This window comes from Helianthus annuus, chromosome 12, assembly GCF_002127325.2.
Source record: "Helianthus annuus cultivar XRQ/B chromosome 12, HanXRQr2.0-SUNRISE, whole genome shotgun sequence".
Classification (NCBI taxonomy): domain Eukaryota; kingdom Viridiplantae; phylum Streptophyta; class Magnoliopsida; order Asterales; family Asteraceae; genus Helianthus; species Helianthus annuus.
Genome location: NC_035444.2, coordinates 6,309,703 through 6,332,951, shown reverse-complemented (window position 1 = coordinate 6,332,951; position 23,249 = coordinate 6,309,703). Strand labels below are relative to the sequence as shown.

The window sequence follows — 23,249 nt, the reverse complement described above, 5'->3', positions numbered from 1 at the left end:
TCGCTCACACGTACATGTACTTACATGATTACATAAATACATTCATACATACATACATACTACCTCATATTCATGATTACTTATTAGCTTAAGCGTATTGGGAAGAAGTTAGACCTATACATACTGACCCACATACTTAATTCGTTTCCCGCACACACGCTTACCCTTTTCCATTCTTACTCATGCTTCCTAAACGCTCTTTAGGTGACTTTCGGGTACACATCGGATCTTAAAGACGAGTTCCATACTTAACCGTAGCTTACCAAGCCATTTGGTAGGGTTAAGGTGCATTATAGAGGCTTATCGGGGCTTGGGACGAATTCACGAAATTAAGGGAAAACAAAGAAAAACATAATTTACAATTTGCACCTGACCTCCACCGTAAGCTACGGTGGCTACCGTAGCTTACGGTGGCCCCCAAAGTCCTACGTCAGTCATATACTGCCTTACAGCAGAAATCAAATCCCCAGCACCCACCGTGGTGAAGCCCAGATCAGCCTTCCTTTTTCACACTAAAACTCGCATAACTCGTTCGTTTTGCGTCCGAATCACTTGGAACTTGTTTCTAATTGTCCGTAAAACATTTCCCTACATCTTATACTAAGAATCCTTACCCCAAGGACACCGTCATTTGATAAAACCGTCGGAAATCTCCAACGGTAGGCTCTATGCTAAGAGCACGAAAGGTTGATTCAAAATTTCGAATCCGGATCATACCAAACGGACTCAGTTGAGAAATGTGGACCTTGTACCACTCCAAAACCTCAACAACAAAAACAGTCAAAGGTAACCGGAGATTACAGTCACCAAAAAAGTCTGCCCACATGGTCACATAACCGGCCGGAGCATCGGCACCGGTGTCACCCTCCGATGGGTACAAGGCCCCATATTCAGGGGGCATTTGGACATCAAGAATCAGACGATCAAAGGACTTCTTGGTCCACTTTAACACCGGTAAACCACCACCGGCGGCTCCCCCCTTTTCTTCCTCCGCCACCACCGGCGATGAAGACTCCGGGTTGTCACCTTCCACATTATGTGGACTTGATGGTTCAGCCATCAGAAATGTCGAAGAAACGAAAGAACGTGAGTAGAAACACTAAACTCAACCTCACCGGAAGTTCAAGAAGTATCGTCGGAGAAGACAAAGAAATGTTCTCTCACCGGCAAATTTTTGAAATTTCGAACAAGTGAGGGGAAACCACGAACGGTTTCCCCTTATATACCCATCGCAATTAATGCGGAGGGAGAAAACGAATCATCACGTTCAAAAAGAACGAATTGCGCGACACCACGTGTCAAGCGCCGTTTTCGCTGACAGTTATCACGCGCGCGTGGCCGCCCACGCGCCTGACATAAGAGACGTTTACACTCTTTGCTACAGTGCATTTAATGCCTCGGGCAGTGCAAACGTCCTTTCATTTCAGCACATGCCAGAAAGATCTCACCAACTTCCACCAACTCACACGTGAGATCAGCCACGTATGCAACAAAAAGCGACTACCTTATCCAATTACAAGCGGCATGCGGTTTCTCTGGTATACCGCACCATAACCCATATCGCATGTCGTTTTTTTTTACATACCCCTAAAAATAGGCAAAAATATATATCTCCACACTATAAGGGAGTATAAGACCTTTCCGCACTACCCACGAGCACACGTGGAATATGCGGAAATGACACACACGAGCCCGTTCAAGTGTGTCAGATACTCAGAACCAGCGTTGTTCTTTGGACTGAACCGCATCTCAGATACAGGTAAACCGCATTGCCTTCATTCTCTTCAAGCTTCAAATCCCTCCTGTCCGGTTCACAACCACAGAGGGTGCATGAACCCCTTCTTTAACAAGAAGAAGGAAGGGAATGTACGCGCGCGCCCATCAGCAACCCTGACTCCTGAACCTTCAAGAGCCACATCCGAACAACACACCCGTTTCGAGCGAATATGGGAATGCAAAACCGCAGACACTCATGAGTCGCTCCGGACATAACCATAGCTTCCGCAAATGGTTGTTACGGAAGAGCCACAACTAACTCCACATCGAGGAACGAAACTACTTCAAGGAAAAACTCCTCGGTATTGGAGCGTGAAGGAAGGTGCCTAAGGAAGAGATGCGGACAAGATCCCCAACGATCATACGAGCCCTTGTCGAACAACAAGCGATCGAACAAGCGGTAACAAGTCTGCTTATGACTTTGTTACCCTACTTGTACGTTGGATAGAATAAACAATGATAGGCATTACCATGCCTATGATCATGTTTATTTGACCGTTATCCAGAATCACATTGTTCGACCAAACATGGCCAACAATGTCAAGCAACGAGGTAACCGCAAAGGACGTGCGGTTACTTGAGAGCTAATGGGAAGAACATGAACACCCCACGAAAGGAATCATCATTAGATATCCAATCATGGGAACAGCATGCTCTCTTCTTCATTCACCACTTCAAAGGTTGGTTCGAAGTTTGTGCACACCTTCAACCACCATCTCAAAGATTGGTTCGAAGTTTGTACACTTCCTCCAACTAATTCCTACAGTTGGTTCGGCACACCAACAGGTGGCAACCAGCCAAAGGCTGAGAATTTCGCATCAGACGAAACATTTTCACCGGTACGGAAGAGGCATCAAATGACCCTTCCAGACCTCCAGCTTGATTTACAAACAGAAAAGACCATCCACATGGTCTAGGATCTTCTCCAGACTCCAAACTACCTTCTAAAACACCATAGTCCAGTACTCCTCCCACATACAACTTGTATGTGGCAGCAACACTAGACTGGGGGGACTTGAAGGGGTATGGTCCCAGATCTCGCGTCAGCATCGACCGCGAGTGACCATTACCCTTATCAAAACCCCCACTAGCTAACAACCTACTTGTGCTCACGCGGGAACGCGTCGACACAAGGGTTGAATCCAATCTATCTAGTGATGAAGGAGGACTTACATGGAACATGAGAACGGTAGAGTGATGCGACATAGCATCACATCTGATGTATGAAAACGGAAGTATTCACAGCGATGCGGCCTCGCACCGCGTCCAGTGAACACTTCTATCAATACAAGGAAGCTGGATAACAGCAACAGTCACCACAGGCGATGATGCGGCCAACACCGCATCTCGCGTATTTCTTGATCACAAGCAAGAGACGCGATAACATCAGATGTTACCGCAGGCAGCGATGCGGCTAACACCGCATCCTATACGCTCAACAAGTGGGACTGACACTACAGTGCAAGTGGAACCAATGGCAGTCACCTGTCAGGTCTACGTAAGCGACAGACTGACGTGGCGTCGTCTCCCCGGCCGACATGTCTGACACACCTTCAAAGGTGCAGCATGCCGTCAGTCTATCCTTCCACCTCCTCCTTCACTCCTCGGCTATAAATACCAACCTCAAACCAGGTTTGAGGTATCTCTTCACAACTCTCTCACTACTACTACTATCTTACTTTGCTTCCCAGAGCAAACTACTGATTCTCACGCCGAAGAGTGGTAACAAGGAGCACCCCCCACCCCATCCTCCTTGTTACGAGTCACGGTTTGTTTCCTTGTGCAGGAGACCAACCCACCGGTGATCCAGCCAGCGATCCTCGAGAGGAAGGGATTAACCCTTCTTGACGAGACCAGTGTGTTAACCCTGCCCGGTTAACCATTGTTTCATCAGGCGTATAGGATGCGGTGCGAGCCGCATTTCTGCCTGCGGTAACATCTGATGTTATCGCGTCTCTTGCTTGTGATCAAGAAATACGCGAGATGCGGTGCTAGCCGCGTCGTCGCCTGTGGTGACTGTTGCTGTTATCCAGCTTCCTTGTATTGATAGAAGTGTTCACTGGACGCGGTGCTAGGCCGCATCGCTGTGAATACTTTCGTTTTCATACACCAGATGTGATGCTATGCCGCATCACTCTACCGTTCTAATATTCCAGGTAAGTCCTCCATCACTGGACAGATTGGATTCAACCACTGTGTCGATGCGTTCCCGCATGGACATAAGTAGGTTGTTTAGCTAGTGGGGGTTTTGATAAGGGTAATGGTCACTCGCGGTCGATGCTAACGCGAGATCTGAGACCATACCCCTTCACCACCCTAATCCAGTCTAAATGAATAAATGGTTTGGCGCTTTAACCCTTGACAACAATAAAATACGAGTCAAACCAACATGGTTGTGACCAGTTCCCGTCTGACTAACTGATCCGGATTTTAAACCTTATATAGCAATTTAGAAAACTTGTACTCAAATTTTGTAATATGATATAGAAGCCATTGGTGGAGAAGGAGTGTACTATCAAAAACTAAAAAAAAACAAGAGGTAGATGAATACATAAAATAAAATAAAGGTGGTGTAGTACTCTAAAGAAGTCAGTCAACACTTACAAAATTGGTTACAAATTTGACCAAGCATCACCTTTAATACTTTTTCATTTCACCTTTCAATTTTTCTAGGTGATGATGGGCCACTACTTCCATGTGAACTCCACCTGCCCCTCAGCCCATGAATATACAAATAGTATTAATAAGTGTCTATAGTCTACACTTCAATAATCGAAATTCGAAAACACATGTTAAATTTTTTTTTTTTATGGCACACAAGATTTTATCACTATAATTGTAAAAAAATAAATCACTAGTCACCTTTAGTTTCGTGAATGTGCGAATTGCCTATAACTGTACAAGCCTGACCCACTTTATACTTCTAAAATTTTTAGCATACGCGGAAAGAAAATGCAAAAGGAAGTAAAACATGGATCAGATGTTGTACTTTTCAAAGAGAAATACGACAAAGAGTGAAAATAAACTACATTTGACTAGGGTAAAAACTTGGGTAACATGAACACTAGAGGAAAAACGAGTTTTGGTAAATAGTAAAACTGACACGTTCTTATGGATTCTAGGTGTTTGGCACATTATTACTGATATATGTGTCCTGTCCTTTGAGTATGTTAAAGTAAAGGCCCGTAACGAACCTTTTCGGTTCTGGGTCAACGGGTTGTTACAGAATATTTTGACCCGAAGGACGATGGGGCGGTTTGGGTACATGGTGTTGTCATCACCAACCACAATCATTTTAATATGGACCATGTCCAAACGCCAACTCTTTATGCATGTGACCAAACACAAGGGGTACAGAATATTTGGTATTGCTTTTAAAACGAGAATTAGCTAGTACCGAATTTGTACCAATAAAGATGATGTGTGTATGCATAATACATAAATGTATGTAAAAATGATATGTATGACAGTATGAGCATAATATACACACATGGTTAGGTTCATTAGTAAACTAATCCTAACCCTTGATTATTAATACACAAGTGTATACATAAGTGTAAATCAATGACTAGGATTTGGTGATGAAAATACACTAGTGTATTTTACGATTTGATGATGTAAATCAATTGTCAGAATTTATTCACTCAGTTCACAAATACACCAGTGTTCACTCTAGAACCCTACCCTATACAGAAATATATGTATTATATATGTATGCAAAGGTGGCAAAATAAGTGGGTTAAGGAAGTTTAGTAACATATTAAAAAAGGTTCTTGTTACATGTTAGGTTTTAGTTGTTGGGGTTGGCCAGGAACTTCTTTTTTCAAATACTATTATATATTTTATAAATAATTAATTAGTGTCGTCACGGAATAATACCATTTAAATAGTTATCTATTTTTTAAAGCATAATGATTTTGGAGCTTTTATGACTTTTAAGCCAATTTTCTAATTTATAATTTTAATCTATAAAACATGACTCAAGTTAACCCATTTATAAGTAAATGTCCATTTAAAGTAAAGGAGTGGCTAATTTTTTTTTCTTTGGCAAACAAAATAAAAAAATGTGGAATTTAATAGTATAACACTTGCGTGCGTTTAAACTATTAAACTCGATGCTCATTTATCTTTATACTTTAAAATTTTGGCATAAAATAACAAGTTCAAGTTGAAATAAACACATTTTTACTAAGTAGGAAATAAGCGAGTTAAGACTATACGGTGTGGAGAGACTTGAAAAATGGATGTTTTGTAACATGTGGATGACACGTAAGCACGTGTCAGAAAAATGGCGTGGAGGAAAAAAAGAGGGCGTGGAAGAGAGCGTTATTCGACACGACTACACGAGGCACCTATTTAATATTATTATTTTCTATTTAAAAATTATATAAAATCAATTAAATTTAATTTAAGAACATTAATATTAAGTGAATAAAAAACATAAATAAAAAAAACCACATAAAATTTAAGTTACATAAACTTTAAGTTAAAAAAAATTACATAAACTTAAATATATATATACACACACACAAGAAATGATATATAAAAAAATTACGACGACGAAGAAGATGAAGGTGAAGAATTTGAGCCTTCCATTTTTAAAAAGTTTTGTAAAAAATGGGAGAGAATAGGTTATTGGGAAGAGATGAATGGATGATTAAGTGTGTGGTTTTTAAAAAATGGCGTGAAATATGTTAGTATATGTAGTTTTTTTTTTGTATTTTTTAAAGGTCAACCAAGTTCTATGGACTTGTGTTAGCGAATATCTCTCGCTCAAACAACAACGCCGTGCACAACGCGGGGGACGGTGTGGGAAGGTGGACGTTGACTGGCAACAACACCGAGGAACCACGCACACATCGTGTGGTCCAAGAGGATCAACCTGCAAGCTTGCCAGATCGACCATAACATAACCTGTTTAGCTAAACGCGTTCGTAGATTCGGCCCAAAACTGACCACCCCCATTTTACGTTAGGTTTGTTTCATGTTTTCATGTCATTTCATAATTAAATTCACACCCTTGGGGAGCTATAAACACTTTAAATGTTAAGATAGAGAAAAGTTACTTTGGTCAAAAACTTATCTATGAATTGTAGTGGGGCATGGAATGTCTGTTACATTACAGTGGGAGAGTAAGAATTGTACCACCTCTGTCCTCAAAAATAAAGGGCACGTTAGCTTCCAAGAGTCAAACAACTAAATCAGTTATACTTCATTTTCAATCTCATTTATATTTTATTATGTAGAATATGCTGGTAACTAGTCTTAGGTCCTCGGGTTGTGGTGAGAGGGTGTAAAATCGTGCTACCAGCGTTGCAGGTGGGGCGTAAAACCATGTGAAGTATCAATTGAACGACGACTAAAATCCGGGAAAAACGTATAATTAGAACACGAATTTCTAACACCAAACGACTCACGTGACGTAAAGCGTAGACGAAACTGAATTTATACCGACGCGTATTAGAAAGTCGAGGGGGTAAAAAAACGTGAGAGACCAAATGTAACCACCAAACACCATGCTAAGTAGCAATCGAACGACGGCCAAAACCAGGAAAAAGCGTTAAACAAAACAATAAACTCATATAACTTTTGTGGCAAAATAATTTAAAAAAAAAACCCGAAGTTTTATTACAAAAATTAAATCCTTAAAATCTACTATGCAAAAAAAGACAACTAAAAATGACAAAAGACAAAACTAAAGAAAAACAGATCACTATTCCTCCCAACGTTATGAATTAATACATATACGTAATTACTAGATGAGTCAATTCGGGGTTATGTTTTTATTATATAGTGGGTAGAATTAAAATTGAGCTATAAAAGGGAACATGTCAAACTGGCTGAAAGTTGTTCAAGTCTTAATTTAAGTTCCTATAACCTCGTAAACCATTTGTATTCAAGGATTTCGAACATTACATTGTGTAAACATGATTAACGCATTCATATTCTACGGAAAATAAAACTGGACAATGAGCGTGAACGGGTCAACTAGAAAATATAACAATATAACAAAATAAATAATAAACCACCTAATAATACAACGTATAGGTAGCAAGTTTGATCCTTCTACATATGTATGCGTTAATTTGGGTTGTGTTTTATCTCTTACTTACGTATCAAGTGGGTAAAACAAAAAGGTATGGTGGGTCGAATGGATCAAAAGTGGATATTCAATGCATAGAATCTACAAAACCTTTTGATAATCATATATAACACAAATTATTTATAAAAGAAAAAACTGAACCAATTCTTATGAGTTTTGACATGAACCCGCTCGCTACCTTTTAAATATAACAACTAACACACATACCCTTTAACATACTCCTAAGTTTGCGCCAATGTCTAAACTGGGACCCGAACCCTCAAAATCGCGGGTTGGTATTGCAAGTTGACAATCAAATAATACAATCAACTCCTGGATACAGAACATATGACTTGTTGCTTTCTTGCTTTTTGTTGTTGGACTTGATTCCTCCTAGGTTTCTTCTTGTTAGTGATTGTTAATTGTTACACCAATTTCTTAGGCTTGTTACGCGGCTAATTTGTTAACATATTAGCTTATGATTTGTTAGCAACTGTTCTTAGATTGATTCATTAGACAACTGGGATGAAGCGTGAATCATAGTCACAAAATCGATTACTCCAAACCATCCCCACGCGATATGTATTCATGAACCAACATCCGATAAAAAAAAAAGCGATATTATCTGCATTTGAAATTATATTTCCTTTAAGCTCAACAATTTTAAAAGATGTTATGAGCCAACATTCAAAAGGGGTGTCATTTAACACCGAGCATAATCTTGCAAAACAGTATCTTTCTCATTTATCAGCAAAATTGACGTTTGTAAGCAAAAACATTGTATATGAATCCTGCCAAAAGAAAATACCCGAGTCAGATTTAAACTGCAATGATCAAATACAAATCGAGTTTATAGCAGTTACCTTGTATAGCCGTAGAATGGGGGTGGGTCCCAGATCAAGTTTATGCTCATGCGAACTTTTCTTCTCTCAACCAGACAACAAAATTGTCGAGAATTATAGGCCATGCTAGACCATCATCATAGTTCTTAAAATCTGGAAAATCTATCTGCATATACGCAAAAGTATCAAATGAGTAAATGACAAAATTGCCCATAATCATATAAATTGTAAAACTTGTGAGCAAAATACATTACCTCTTGACAAAAACGGTAGAAGTTAGTCCACTGATCCATGTTTATCACCTTATATTCTTTCTGAATCTAACAAATCCAAACCAAAATGCTTGACAGTTGAATATCAACTCCTTAATAAAATAAGGTTATTAAAGTAAAGAGTTAATTGCCATTTTAGTCTCTGTGGTTTGGGCCATTTTGCCAGTTTAGTCCAAAGGTTTCATTTTTAACATCTGGGTCCAAAAAGGTTTCATCGTTGCCATTTTGGTCCAACTGATTTAACTCCATCCATATATGTTAAGTCTGCCAAGGGCATTTTTATCATTTCATTTAAAAGAAAATACAATAAAGAAAAAAGGGTTAATAAAAAGAAAAATGAAATGACAAAAATGTCCTTGGCAGACTTAATAGATATGGATGGAGTTAAGTCAGTTGGACCAAAATGGCAACGATGAAACCTTTTTGGATCCAGATGTTAAAAATGAAACCTTTGGACTAAACTGGCAAAATGACCCAAACCACAAGGACTAAAATGGCAATTAACTCTAAAGTAAATGTTTAATTAGCTACCAACCTTTAAGAACTCGATGAATGAATCAACTTGTTGATCGTAAGTTGAGTGTAAAAGAAGTTTCAACAATTCGCAGGTGGTCTCAATATCTAAGTTCTTTTGTTTATCTTCTGAAATATATAAAATCCAATGTATATATTAGAGCTAGAATGCTACTAAGATGGTATATAGATACCTGAAAATCATGAAGTTTACCGGTTAAGCAGTAACGAAAGGAAAAGTGGTAGAAATCCTCAAATTTTTCTTTCTTAAACGCCTTATCAAAGAAAACAAAATTAGATGTAAATTTAATGTTTACGTTTTACATGAAATTATATATGGAGAAATTAGAAATATTACCTCTTTCACCAACTCGGGTAGTTGTTTTTGTAGCTTTTTAAGAGTGTCGACATGCAGTGATTTCAGGCCCGTCCTCCACTCATCCTATAAAAATAATAAATAATAATAAATAGCACAAGTATAGTGACAACAAATAATAATAAAAATAATAGCGATTAAACATGGGCAATGAAAATACTAGAGCCACCTCATCTGTAACAAATACAAAGAATTAAATACTAACACACCTGTGGCATACCTGTGTAAAATATCCCTGCTTCTTAGCATTCAATTTCCTGAAATATTCCAACCAGTACCATGTGAATATCAACCAACTTTGGCATTAACCAACTTTAGTCCCTCAACTTTGGTAATGTCAGGTTTAGCCCCTTTGGTAATGTGTATATGTTTAGGCTCTTAACTAAAACAACTTACACCCCTCAACTTCAATAGAAAAATAACTTAAGCCCCTCAATTAAAACAACTTAAGCCCCTTAACTTTAATAAAAAACAACTTTAGCCCCTCAACTTTAATATAAAACAACTTTAGCCCCTCAACTTTAATAATGACATGTTTAGCCCCTCAACTTTAATGACATGTTTAGCCCCTTAACTAAAACAACTTTAGCCCCTCAACTTTAATAATAAACAACGTTATCCCCTCAACTTTAATAATGACATGTTAGCCCCTTAACTAAAACATCAAACAACTTCAGCTCTCGTGATTTTCTTATTTCTATCTATGTTTCGAACCTGCTGCGGAGCGTGGGTGGTAACCCACTAGTTTACATTTAAAATTCAAGTTAATAGCATATAGCCGATAACATACCAAGCTAGCACCAACACTTTGATATCAGTGTACTCAATATTTAGATCAGCACAAAGTTTCTCCACACCTTCTGGACTGTAACAGACAAAAGAAAAGAATTTAAGAGAAAAATAATACAAATGAGCTTTGCGAAATAAGTATATACTTACTCGATCATGTCTATTGAAGTATTAGCATATGTTGCAAAGAAGCTGTCTATTCGTTCAACTTCCTTTGCGGTTTTCTTCGCGGCTGAAGAATAATATAGCAAAATAAGAATATATTATATCGAACAAATAAGCCTACTAGTAGGCTGTGTGCAGAAGTTATAGTATTATATTATAAAATCAGCAATATTCTCAAATAATCAGCATCATAAAAATCAGCAAAATTCTCAAATAATCAGCATCATAAAATCCCAAGATATATATGCAACTGCATAAACTAAAGTAAGAAACCTAAACTGGCATTATACACAATATACTCATCTTGTCACACCTTAGTTGAACCAACATACAACACTAATTGATAATTCATACAAACTATGAGACAGACGAAGTAAACAGCTTAACTCATGTCCCTTATGTTAAAAATAATTTGATAATGCACACAGCAACACAATATTTTGTGAGAACTCCTTACGACTCTTTTGATATTATTAATAAACAACAAAGCAAACAACTAAAGAATTACATAACCTAACCCATCTGTTTATACTAAACTAATTACTTAGAAAACAAACTATCCTAAACCAATACCAAAACTCTAATACTTAATTAACCAATAAATAAAACAAATAGATAAACTTATTGATTCACACTAGTAATTATCTCTGAACATTTGAAGATCACCTGATGATCAACTCACCCAACCAACATCATCCGATTAACACCTTCCTAATCAAAGATTAATCAATCCTTCACCCTAATCCCTGAAGGATCAGTTCACTTTTCACACAGCTATTTATGATCACATACCTCTAATCTTTCTTGAGTCCAGTATTAACTTACAGCCTCCACACAAAACACAGTAAAAAACTTACTATTATGGGCAACATATGTATACGTGTTAGGTTTTGAGGAATCTTGGCCCAGATTGAGGCAGCTTAAGCCCGTTCCTAGTATGAAGCCCAGTTTACTTTTCTTGTTGGTTATGTTAAGCCGTTAAGGATTTTAAACTCTAAATGTATCTCTCTGTATATCTGTCTTGTACTTGTAATTCCTTGAGCACCTAATAATAAAAAGAACCCCTAGTTGCAGCCTTGGTTTAAAAAAGCTTGAAGCGCACAAAAGCGACGAGGTCTAAAACCGAGGCGCAAAGCGCAAAAGCGGTGAGCTTTTCGTACGCAAGGCGCAAAGTGATTTTATAATTAATTTTATATATCCCATAGGTTTTTAGCATCCCCTACCTATGATTTAGCTATAATTAAGCTTTATATATGTTTTAAAACGAAAAAAAAAAACATAAATGTACAACATAAAAAGCCTGTTGTACAACACTCAGATGCACAAAAAGAAGCCATGTACAAAAGGCGCGCACCTCGGGTCAATTTTTACCCTAAAAAGTGTGCCACGCCTGCGCCTTTTGTGCAATGTGCGCCTTAGGTCCTTTCGCGCCTAGGTGCGCTTTTTAAACCAAGGTCGCAGCCGTGGACATAGGTCAGCTTTAGACCAAACCGCATTATATTCGTGTGTTCGTTTATTTCTACAGACTGATTGTTCGTGTATGTGCACGTGTTCCTGTTTCACTTCCTTAACACTAGGCCCCTACCAAACAGATTTTATCAAAACACTGAAATCATATTTAACTCGCCTAACTAGTAATCTAAACTGGATCAATCACACTTTTGGCACAAAACCTAAGTCACATTCTCAATCAACATACAACTCTAACACTGTCAAAATTCTTGATGTCTGCAAATTGTAACACCTGTGTATATATATATATATATATATATATATATATGTATATTATATATATATAACATACATCCTAACAAACAATTATAAATTCTTCCAATATTGTAGTATAATCAACATAATTAGGTTTCACAATAGCTAAGCATCTGATTCACAACTTAACAAGTAACAACACATATATTTGCAATCAAACAGCCAATAGAATATCAAATTGTGATTAGCATACATATCAAATATCGGAAACATACAATTTCAGTAACGAAACATTACATGCAATAAACAATCGAACGAATTAAACAATCGAGAATACTAACCAGGCTCGGATGATCGTACGGGCTCCGATTTCCGCTTCGAAACACGAGGCATTGTTGATTTGATGAATGAATTTAGAATGAAATTGAAAATTAGGGCAGATGTTAGGGTTTTGAGTGTTTTGGGGGTTTTTAATTTGATGTTGTAACAAGAATGCGGGTTTATAATTTTTTATTTAATCCTTTGATAATCTTTTATTAAGGTTTTACAACTTAAAATGATAGGGTGTTTGATTTAATCCTTTTGGGTGTTTGATTTAATCTTTTGATAATCTTTTATTAAGGTTTTACAACTTAACGAATGATAGGGTGTTTGGATAATTGGATATGAGTCAAATTTTTGGTGAGATAATTGAGATTGAATTAGTAAAATTTTGAAACGAGTCAGAACATAAATGAGTTGATGTTGATGTTGGATGTCGACATTGAGAGAGTTTCGTATGTTTGTCGAGTTTATGTGGCTGTTGGAGTGAAGTTGTCGATGGGTTGATGTTGTTAAAGAAATCATCTGTTGATCGTTGGTTTGTTCCAGCGAAGTCAATCTTGACACGTTCGTGTTTTGGCTATGTTTTTTTTTTCCAAACAACTCAACACGTGTGCTATTCAGGTTTGTGTTTTCACCTTGTTTTCATTATTTAGAGAATGTTGCTAGGGAGTAGGGTGTTTATGATTTGCTAAACGGTAGTGATAAGGCAAACGAATAAACACGAGTCGAGCTTTCACTCATTTAGACTAACAAATGACACAAGACCAATATGCTACATAATATGTTATGAGTTGAGCTCAACTTTGAAACATTATATGAAGGCAAGCTTTTAATATTACCAATTTAACATGTTAAAACGATTGAAACGTGTTAGGAAAATTGGCATGTTAAATCTCATGTTTTTATTGATACACAACTGCTGACTACTCAAATACATACATACATATATACATACATACGTATATACATACATACATACAAAATAACTTAAAATTAACAAACAAGCATACATTATCTTACATGTTTGTTTTTAGAGGCCTTGCTCTTCCTATTGAGAGCGGAGGGGATGTTTAGCAACTTCTGAATAGTTAAGTACTGAACCAGTAAGAGGTTTGAACCATTAAGTGTTGAACCGGTAAAATGTCTAAATGTCTGAACCATTAAGAGCCAGTAATTTAGGGGTGTGCAATAACCGAACCGTTAACCGAAACCGAACCGAAAACCGACAAAACCGAACCGAAATTAACCGAAACCGAATTAACCGAAAGTCGGTTAACGAATATTTTTTTTACCATCTGTTAACCGAAATTAACCGAACCAAACCAAACCGAACCATTTATTTCTTTATATATTTATATTTTTTATACCTCTATTTCATGTTTTATATTTTCATTTCATGCAATAATATCTCTATTTCATTTATTTATGTCTTCATTTCATTTATTTATACATCCATTTTATGTATTTAAAAATCTATTCATGCATTTATACCTCAATTTCATTTATTTATACATCTATTTCATGTATTTGTACATTTATTTCATGTATTTGTACTACGTTACATGTAATTATAAGCAAAAAAAATTAACCCTTGTTTGAATTGGTTATTAACCGAACCGAACCAAAAACCGACAAATTAACCGAACCGGTTAACCGATGACTTCGGTTACGGTTACGGATAATGCTAATAACCAAACCGAACCGAACCGTGCACACCCCTAGCCAATATAATGTTTAACCATTCAGAGACAAATGTCGGACCAATTCAAATTAGAAGTTTTAACCATTCAGACTCAGTATAATGTTTAACCATTCAGAGTCAAATGTCTGAACCATTTAGACATCTGCTCGCGAAACAAACAGTCTGAACCATTAAGTGCTGAACCATTAAAAACTTTAAAATTTTATATGTTTTTTTAGTCTCTGAGTCTCAACGTACTTTGAGATCAACGTGAACAAAAAGACTAAATTCTAAAATACACTAACTGGGCCTGAAGAAAACCCTAATTGGGCTTCATGAGTAGCCCACTCACAGCCTTACAGTCAAACCCTAGATATATAAAACCACCATCACAACGGCTGCCATTGTAGCACACCAGAGAAGAAGAAGAAGCTGCTTCCGTGCTCTCACCATGGTAATTCTTCTTTTCTTTTCCGTATATCGCTTCGTAAATCATCGCATTTTGAATTCACAAATCATATATTTACCTTTGTTTTTTTGGATCGATTATTTTTAATAAATCACCAATTTAGGGCTCATCATGCCAGAAATGCAATTCCTATGATACCTTTTGTGGCTTTTCTGTGTTTTGTTTAGGGGAATTTTTAGGTTTTGTTAATGCTGGTGATATTAGGGCTATTTTGTACGGTTTTTGAATTTAGGATCTGTAGATACTATGATTCTTTAATATGAATTGTTGTAGACAGCTTGTAGATATTATGATTATAGGAAAGATGTATTGTTGTTGTTAGTATAAGATTTGTCTTAATTGATGCTTTATCATGGTTGTGGTGTTATATGTAGCGATTAATCGGGGTTAATAGGGAGTAATTAGTAGTGCTGCAAACAAACCGAACAAACACGAACAAGTTCTTTTGTGTTTGTTTGTTAATTGTCGTCAACGAATGAAAACAAACGTTGATAAACACAAATGAGTACAAACTAATGTTCACGAACACAAAACAAATGTTCATGAACATAATATATAGTACACTGACGCTTATTAAATATACAATCGATTGGAATTTTACATGTAATTTTTTAAACTTTTTACATATATACAAAAATTACAATTTTTATATGTAATTCAAACCTATTAATCGGATTGGATTAAGAAGTATAATTTTTAAAATATTTCAAAGATTTTGACCGTTTTTATTGATTTTGACCAATTTTGATCCCCTTTGACCGATTTATGGTCCGACTAGGTGAAATTTATTCTTGATTTTAAAACAATGTGTTATATAAAAAACAAAACTTGTGATGTTTTGGTTATGTTTTTGCAATGATGCAGCCGTCTCACAAGACTTTTATGATCAAGAAGAAGCTCGCGAAGAAGATGAGGCAGAACAGGCCTATTCCTCACTGGATTCGCATGAGGACCGACAACACAATTAGGTCAAAACAGTTTTAATCTGTGTAGCTTTTTTCAAATGTAACGAAAGATTATCGACTTTGGTTAACTTTTTGTTTGTGTCTTTCAGGTACAACGCAAAGCGCAGGCACTGGCGCAGAACCAAGCTTGGATTCTGAGGTAGTTTTGAAGATTCTATCGAGAGTCGATGTTTTGTTTTCGTTTATGTTGGATTTAATGTTATGAATTTGATGATACATTTGTTTGATCAGATCATGGTTTTGTTTGTCATGTACCTTAAATGATGCTAAACTACTTGATATCATTTATTCAACCAGATGGTCATGGCTGCTTTTTTAGTATCATTATTTATATATGAACCGAGCCAAACAAGCCGTTTGACCATTGGTTGATCATAAACCTGCAAAACTGTGAATCACGAGATTAATATCTTGCGTGGCAAAACGTGACCTAAACCATCATCCACATTGTCGAATCCCACACCAACAAATGCCATGCCCGTTGCTGGAGATCCACGGTTCACTACTTTTCATAAATATCCTAAATAAAGAACACCGTTAACATCGCCACGGAGGACCCGGGGGTAATCCGTGAGCAAGCTCCAACATGAGAATAGGTCTCGTATCCTTGTATGGATCTAGGGTAGTAATGAATTGGTAGGATTGTAGTTATGATCTCTGAATTGAATGTGAGAATTCAATGCTATGGACCCGGGGGTAATCCGTTAACATCGCCACGGAGGACCCGGGGGTAATCCCTTGCTTATATGAACGAGGCTCCTCACCCAAGGTGGTCCAGCTCTCTAAGGGTTGCTGAATGTCCAGGCACTGCACAAGAGGTTGTTCTCCTTTAAGGATAATATGAGATCTTTCTCATTAATGCATAATTTCCCATCAAGTAAATTAGCCACCAGTCGGCCATCATGACCTTTAATTTCTCTTACCTCCGACGCCGTTTTGAGGCACTAAATGTCAGTGAGAGGTCACATCGTACAAGCCTTTGCCGGAACAGTGACTCGGGAACGTTGGACATGGGCGGGAAGCCGGGAAGGTGAGCATCTTTGACCAAGTCTTCACTTTGCAGGATTATCATGAAGGGAAACATCACGTTGGTCCTTGTTCCCCTTCAATTGCATGTTCCTAGCCAATTTCCATTCCACTTTTCCAAAATGGATTGATGGAGGAAAATGAGGTGGTGGTGGAGTGGTAAGGAAGAGACTTGGTGTTCTAAGGGACCCAATTTCGATTCCTGCTCTCCCCATTATTTTCTGCTGCACCTGGTGATAATGGGAGACTAGATGAATAAGTGGAGATCGCTAGTTCGATCCTTGAACTGAGTGGGTTTTACCTCACCGCACTGTCGTGCCCTCGGGCGAGTGTTCACGGGCTTCGGCCCTAGGTGAGGGTTTTCCCCGGTTCGTATCCCGATGTGGTGAATTTCGCCAGTAGCCCATTTGGAGGATTCGTTGACCGTTCAAAAAAGATGGACCAATGGTTATAAAACCTGAAATGGACTAATGGACCGAAGACATATAAAACAGGTTGGACTCAACTTATTAGCATTTGTTAGTAATAAATTTATTTGAATGAATATGTAAAAAACGCCATAGAAATCGAAATAGAAATAGAAATAGAAATAGAAATAGAAAGATGTAATAAAGAACATAAAAGCTCGACCATAAACAAACGTGACATGTGTTTATGTTTCTTCGTCTATTTAAGTTAAAATAAATTTAATAAGATCATCTCAAATTATGTTATATATGGCGTCTCGTGCCCCTAAGCATGGTGATGGAGCCTCTTCTATAGAGAATTGTCAAGAGTCCTGATTTTATCTTTACTATGATCATCTCTAGTTCTAGAAACTTAAAAAGAAAAAATATAAGAACTTTCTAGGCTCAAGCGATCGCAATGCCTGATAATTCTGATAGGGAATGATAGAGAATTGAAGCTTAAATCTATAACAATGGTAGAAAACTGTATATTAAAGTAGAAATGATGCTGATAATGATCTAAAGGATCTACAAGAAAAGGAAATAACCACCTAGTGGTCCCTGGGCTATGCCCTTCTCAATGTATAAGCATGAGCCAAACAAACTAATTAAATTCTCTCCTCTCATTCTATAATGACTAATGCCTTATTTATAGAAGTAGCAATTACACTAATCCCCCTTACACTATTACAATATACTATTACGTATGCAATTTCTATCAATACTCCCTCCATAAGTCAAGACTTGTCCTCGAGGCTTGCGAATAGAGCCCATAACTTTTTGAACACCCTGATCCGAATGCATAGTCAGCTCGTCCCTTTCATCCCATTCATCATCCCCAAGTAATAAGACATGAAGACTACCCGCCGGACACTTGTGGCTAGGATTGTAAACCTGTCCACACTTAAAACACAACCCCTTCTTCTTTCGATCCTCCTACTCGACACGAGATAAGGAACGAATGCCTCGATCATGGACACCCGCTTGAACATTTGCAGCCATGTCATTGCCAACAATTTTAGAGCCCGTAGTACCCCACACACGATGGTCGATCCCCGAATCCATAAAAGGCAGCCCGGTGTAACACCCCGAAAATATTAATGTTACATTTTAAACTAAATATCAGTAGTAAGTTAAGATAAAAGACTAGGAAAAATAACCTAGTTAGTAAGAAATCTTAACATAATATGACAAAGTATAATTAAATGCCCTTTTCTATAGCTTATGTGTAATTGAGGGACCAAACTTGTCAAATCTGGAACTTCAATTATTACTAGTAAAATAACACACCAAACAGACACCTAAGTATGTGTTTGATCGATCAGAACGCAGGCAACAAGGGGATTCCCCTCAAACCCTAACATTCATAGAATCCATCAATTGAAGGTTCAAATCGAGTCCGAATTGAAATCTGAATATAGATTTGTGATCACCTTGACTAAGGGATCGTAAGGTATGCAAAATTTCATGATTTGGTTCTACCTTAAATTTTAGATAAAATCATGAGATTCAAATCTGAGCATGTATGATGTTTGTATTGATTGAAATAGTGTATAGGGATGAACCCTAGTAGATTTCTTGTTGAAATTTGGCCTAATTCTTGTAAAGTTCATAATCACCATTAGAGGTGATATGTGGGTTTTTGTAGATCAGTGTGAGACATTAGGATTATGATGTATCTTAGAGTAATTCAAGTTCTATGAACAAGGTTCAGAAATTATTGATGTGAAAATTTATGAAATTGCCTAAGTTGATGTTTATCATGGCTAAATGATGAATGTTAAACTTAGTTACAAATTGTAAGAAATCATGCACATAAGATGCTTGATAAAATGCCTAAAAGACATTAATCGACACAAATGTGGTGTTGGTAAAGTAACAAGCTTAGTCATGAGCCGAATGGTTCTAATGATAATTGGCTTGTATGTTTTAGGCAATACGGGTGAGGCGTCGGGAAGTCAAGCCGGTGCGGACGCTCGTCTAAAGGGAAAGCTTTAAGGTACGTGGTTAACGCTACTATAATGTTGATGATCTAGTTTTCATTTTTAATGGTTTACTAGTTATGAACAATAGAGAGTCGTGTTGGTTTGGTTGCTTAAAATGAGGGACTTCATAATGGCAAACCAAAAAGAGCTAACAATGGTGGGTACAAACCGGGTAACGGAAGTACCTCATCCGTAGACCATAAACCCGTGTGTCGGGTAATGGGAAGAATATTATTAACACGCAAACCGGTAATGGGAGCGTGTGTGTTGAAGCAAGGGATCCAAAACGGGTCATACTTGTTGTAAAGAAATGCCCCGTACTGCGCTTTGATGACTTAAAAGTGCAGAAATTGGTATAAACGGGTCAAAACAGCAAAACAGGAAAGATATGCAGATGCTACCGTAAATTACGGTACCACCGTAATTTACGGTGGAGGGTAAATCTTTACGGTGGTTCTCTACTGATTTACGGTAGAACCATAAATGTCCAGCGCCCACCGTAAATTACGGTGACCACCGTAATTTACGGTGGAGCCCAGTTAAAATTGTCAAGTTTTGTGTAATTTCATATTTCGAATCCGTTTTAAGCGTACACTTAATTATATGAAATTTGAAGGATTCTAACATTATTATCTTGTTAAATTTCCAGCTTTCAAGTAAGTCAATCAAGCGGATGGTGATCAACACAAGGCTTTCGAACCGAACACATTCAAGAAGTAGTTCTTCACTTTTGTCTTAGATGCTCATTAGTGATAATTTTGTAATGGAAGGAATACTTATGTATCCTTTTTGTGTTGTGTTTTTTTTAAACACTTATGTGCTAAACTAGGATTAATATTAGTGTTTGTGTTTTTAAATGATTATGATCTTTCTTATCTAGTCGGTAAAAATATTGTGTAATTTACGGTAGAGTGTTACAAGTTGGTATTCAGAGCTAAGGTTAAGGAGAATTGTGTTCGGTTCAAGGCTTGATCAACATCCGGTAAGAATTTATTTAAAGCAAAAAATTTAATTTAAAAAGATTAAAAGGGTAACGATTTATAGTGTATGGGAGGAGTATAGTAATATACTCGAACCCGGGAAGTACACTTAGTATAAACGAGTAAGGCAAAGTTATACACTTGGCCGAATAATGAGTATGAAGTCTCATATAAAGGCATGAGAGTGATGGAACAAGATTATTTATCGAATTATTTCAATATTTCAGTAAGAAGATGTCGGGAGGTGCTAGTGACAACGTCCTATCCCTCACTACCGACGAGTTGAAAGAGAAGATTGCCGAGGAAGTCGGAAGGGCAATCGAAGTTAGCCTACCAAGATTTATAGAGAGGATGCAAAACACCCTACTTTCGACTATGGAGGAAAGGATTGGTGAATTAAGAGAAGACCTTACCAATGATAGAGGCAAGGCTAAAGAAAAGAAGGGTTGTTCTTACAACAAGTTTATGGCATGTAAACCCCCGATTTTCAATGGAGAGGTAGATCCAATTGCTTGTCAAAGGTGGATAAGCGATATTGAGGGTGTTTTCGAACGAACGCATTGTGATGAAAGTGACTTCGTGGCTTATGGAACTGGCCAACTTAGAGGCCAAGCCAAGGATTGGTGGGACAACCTCAGAAACGAAAGGGGTGTTGAAGCAATAAGGGCAATGACTTGGGAAGATTTCAAAGTACCATGCCTCAAACATCATAGCCCCAAGGCAGTGATAAATAAGATAAAGGAGGAATTCATGCAATTGAGGCAAAAGGGTGAAACCGTTGATAAAATTACGGGGATGTTCATGGATAAGCTCAAGTTTTGTGATGACTTGGTCAAAACTGAAGAACAAAAAATCTATTATTATCACACCATGCTTAGGGCTGAATATAGGGAGTTCATGCCCCCTCACATTATGAAAGCCTCACCGATATAATCAATGCGGCGCGGGAACGCGAGATTGAACTAAAAAGGCAAGTTGAAAGAGGTGAGAGGAGGGCCTTGGATGAAAACCAGAGTCCCGCAAAGAAGCCAAAGGTAGCTGAATCTTCAAAGAAGGGAAGTGCAAAAGGAGGTTCTCCGAGTTGCAAAACATGTGGACGCACTCATAAGGGTGAATGCTACTTCAAGAACAAACCTTGTGTGGCATGTGGCAAGATAGGGCATGGGGTTGCAAATTGCCCAGACAAAGTAACGGTGTGCTATAAATGTTACCAACCGGGTCATAAAAAGTCAGGATGTCCGGAATTGGTGGGAAAGAAAGAGAGTGCCGACTCTAGGGATGAAACCCCAAAAGCTAAGGCAAGGTCGTTCCAAATCACTGCTGCTGAAGCAAAACTGGAACCCGACGTGGTTACAGGTATATTTACTGTAAATTCGATCCCTGCACGTGTTTTATTTGATACAGGTGCGAATAAGTCTTTTGTTTCACATAGATTTACTCAAAACCCCATGTTTATATTAACGAAATTACCTATGCCAATGGAAGTAGAAGTAGGTAATAACAAAAGTTTTCTTGTTTGTGATGTATGTCGGGAATGCAAATTGAATATCGATGGCGAGGAATACTCCATTGATTTAATACCCATGTCCATGGGTGAATTTCAAGTGGTCGTCGGAATGAATTGGCTATCCCGCTACCATGCTAAGGTGATATGCTTACGTAAGGAGATACACCTAACGTCTCCGAGCGGAAGGCGTGTCATCATTTATGGGGAGAAGGCTTGTAATCCCATGATATGCTCGATGGTAGAAGCCCGCAAGTTTATACTACACGGGTGTAAGGCATATTTAACTCACGTACGTGACGTCGAAAAAGGAACGCCAAGGATTGAAGACGTACCTGTGGTGCGTGAATTTGAAGATGTCTTTCCCGAGGATCTTCCGGGAATCCCACCAGAGCGCGAAATAGAGTTCGGGATTGAACTGACCCCGGGTGCTAAACCGGTTGCTAAGGCACCGTATAGATTGGCACCGTCGGAACTGCAAGAATTAATGTCTCAGTTACAAGAGTTACTTGAAAAAGGATTCATCCGGCCTAGCGTGTCTCCTTGGGGAGCTCCCGTGCTATTTGTAAAGAAGAAGGACGGGAGCATGCGGATGTGTATTGATTACCGGGAGTTAAACAAACTTACGGTAAAGAATCGATACCCACTTCCGAGAATCGACGACTTATTCGATCAATTACAAGGCGCTAGATGGTTTTCAAAAATCGATTTGAGATCGGGTTACCACCAATTAAGGGTAAAGGAAAATGATGTACCAACAACGGCATTCCGAACACGATACGGACATTTCGAATTGCTCGTGATGTCTTTCGGATTAACGAATGCGCCCGCGGCTTTCATGGACCTCATGAACCGGGTTTGCAAACCGATGCTCGATAGATCGGTGATTGTTTTTATAGACGACATCCTCGTTTATTCAAGAAACGAGGCGGAGCACACTAACCACTTACGAGAAGTATTGGAGGTGTTAAGGCGAGAAAGATTATATGCTAAATTCTCAAAATGCGCCTTCTGGTTACGAGAGGTGCAATTCCTAGGGCACGTCATAAGTGCCGAGGGAATATTGGTGGATCCGTCGAAGGTGGAAGCGGTGTCAAAATGGCCTTAACATAATATGACAAAGTATAATTAAATGCCCTTTTCTATAGCTTATGTGTAATTGAGGGACCAAACTTCTCAAATCTGGAACTTCAATTATTACTAGTAAAATAACACACCAAACACACACCTAAGTGTGTGTTTGATTGATCAGAACGCAGGCAACAAGGGGATTCCCCTCAAACCCTAACATTCATAGAATCCATCAATTGAAGGTTCAAATCGAGTCCGAATTGAAATCTGAATATA

At 38.0% G+C, this 23,249-nt stretch overlaps 2 protein-coding genes across 2 annotated transcripts; one reads left to right on the top strand and one right to left on the bottom strand.

Moving 5' to 3' along the window:
- Nucleotides 1-8,398: 8,398 nt before the first annotated feature.
- Nucleotides 8,399-13,100, bottom strand: LOC110893897 (DCN1-like protein 4). The gene is made up of 10 exons (XM_022141051.1): nt 12,864-13,100; nt 10,801-10,882; nt 10,652-10,726; nt 10,082-10,118; nt 9,844-9,927; nt 9,700-9,760; nt 9,508-9,614; nt 8,955-9,020; nt 8,722-8,866; nt 8,399-8,649 (listed from the first exon to the last, which is right to left on the bottom strand). The coding sequence occupies exons 1-9, from the start codon at nt 12,913-12,915 to the stop codon at nt 8,768-8,770; spliced, it is 663 nt and encodes a 220-aa protein (XP_021996743.1). The 5' UTR covers nt 12,916-13,100; the 3' UTR covers nt 8,399-8,649; nt 8,722-8,767.
- Nucleotides 13,101-14,845: 1,745 nt separating this feature from the next.
- Nucleotides 14,846-16,282, top strand: LOC110893898 (60S ribosomal protein L39-3). Its single transcript, XM_022141052.2, has 3 exons — nt 14,846-14,981; nt 15,861-15,964; nt 16,051-16,282. The coding sequence occupies exons 1-3, from the start codon at nt 14,979-14,981 to the stop codon at nt 16,097-16,099; spliced, it is 156 nt and encodes a 51-aa protein (XP_021996744.1). The 5' UTR covers nt 14,846-14,978; the 3' UTR covers nt 16,100-16,282.
- Nucleotides 16,283-23,249: the final 6,967 nt, after the last annotated feature.

What these genes read in the sequence shown, in the direction of transcription:
- LOC110893897 (XM_022141051.1), bottom strand. Translation starts at nt 12,915, where the DNA reads ATGCCTCGTGTTTCGAAGCGGAAATCGGAGCCCGTACGATCATCCGAG. An exon ending in AGCAGGGATATTTTACACAG is followed by an intron (nt 9,928 to 10,081) that starts GTATGCCACAGG and finishes TTATTTTTATAG; the next exon opens with GATGAGTGGAGGACGGGCCT. An exon ending in TACCCGAGTTGGTGAAAGAG is followed by an intron (nt 9,761 to 9,843) that starts GTAATATTTCTA and finishes TTCTTTGATAAG; the next exon opens with GCGTTTAAGAAAGAAAAATT.
- LOC110893898 (XM_022141052.2), top strand. An exon ending in AGGACCGACAACACAATTAG is followed by an intron (nt 15,965 to 16,050) that starts GTCAAAACAGTT and finishes TGTGTCTTTCAG; the next exon opens with GTACAACGCAAAGCGCAGGC.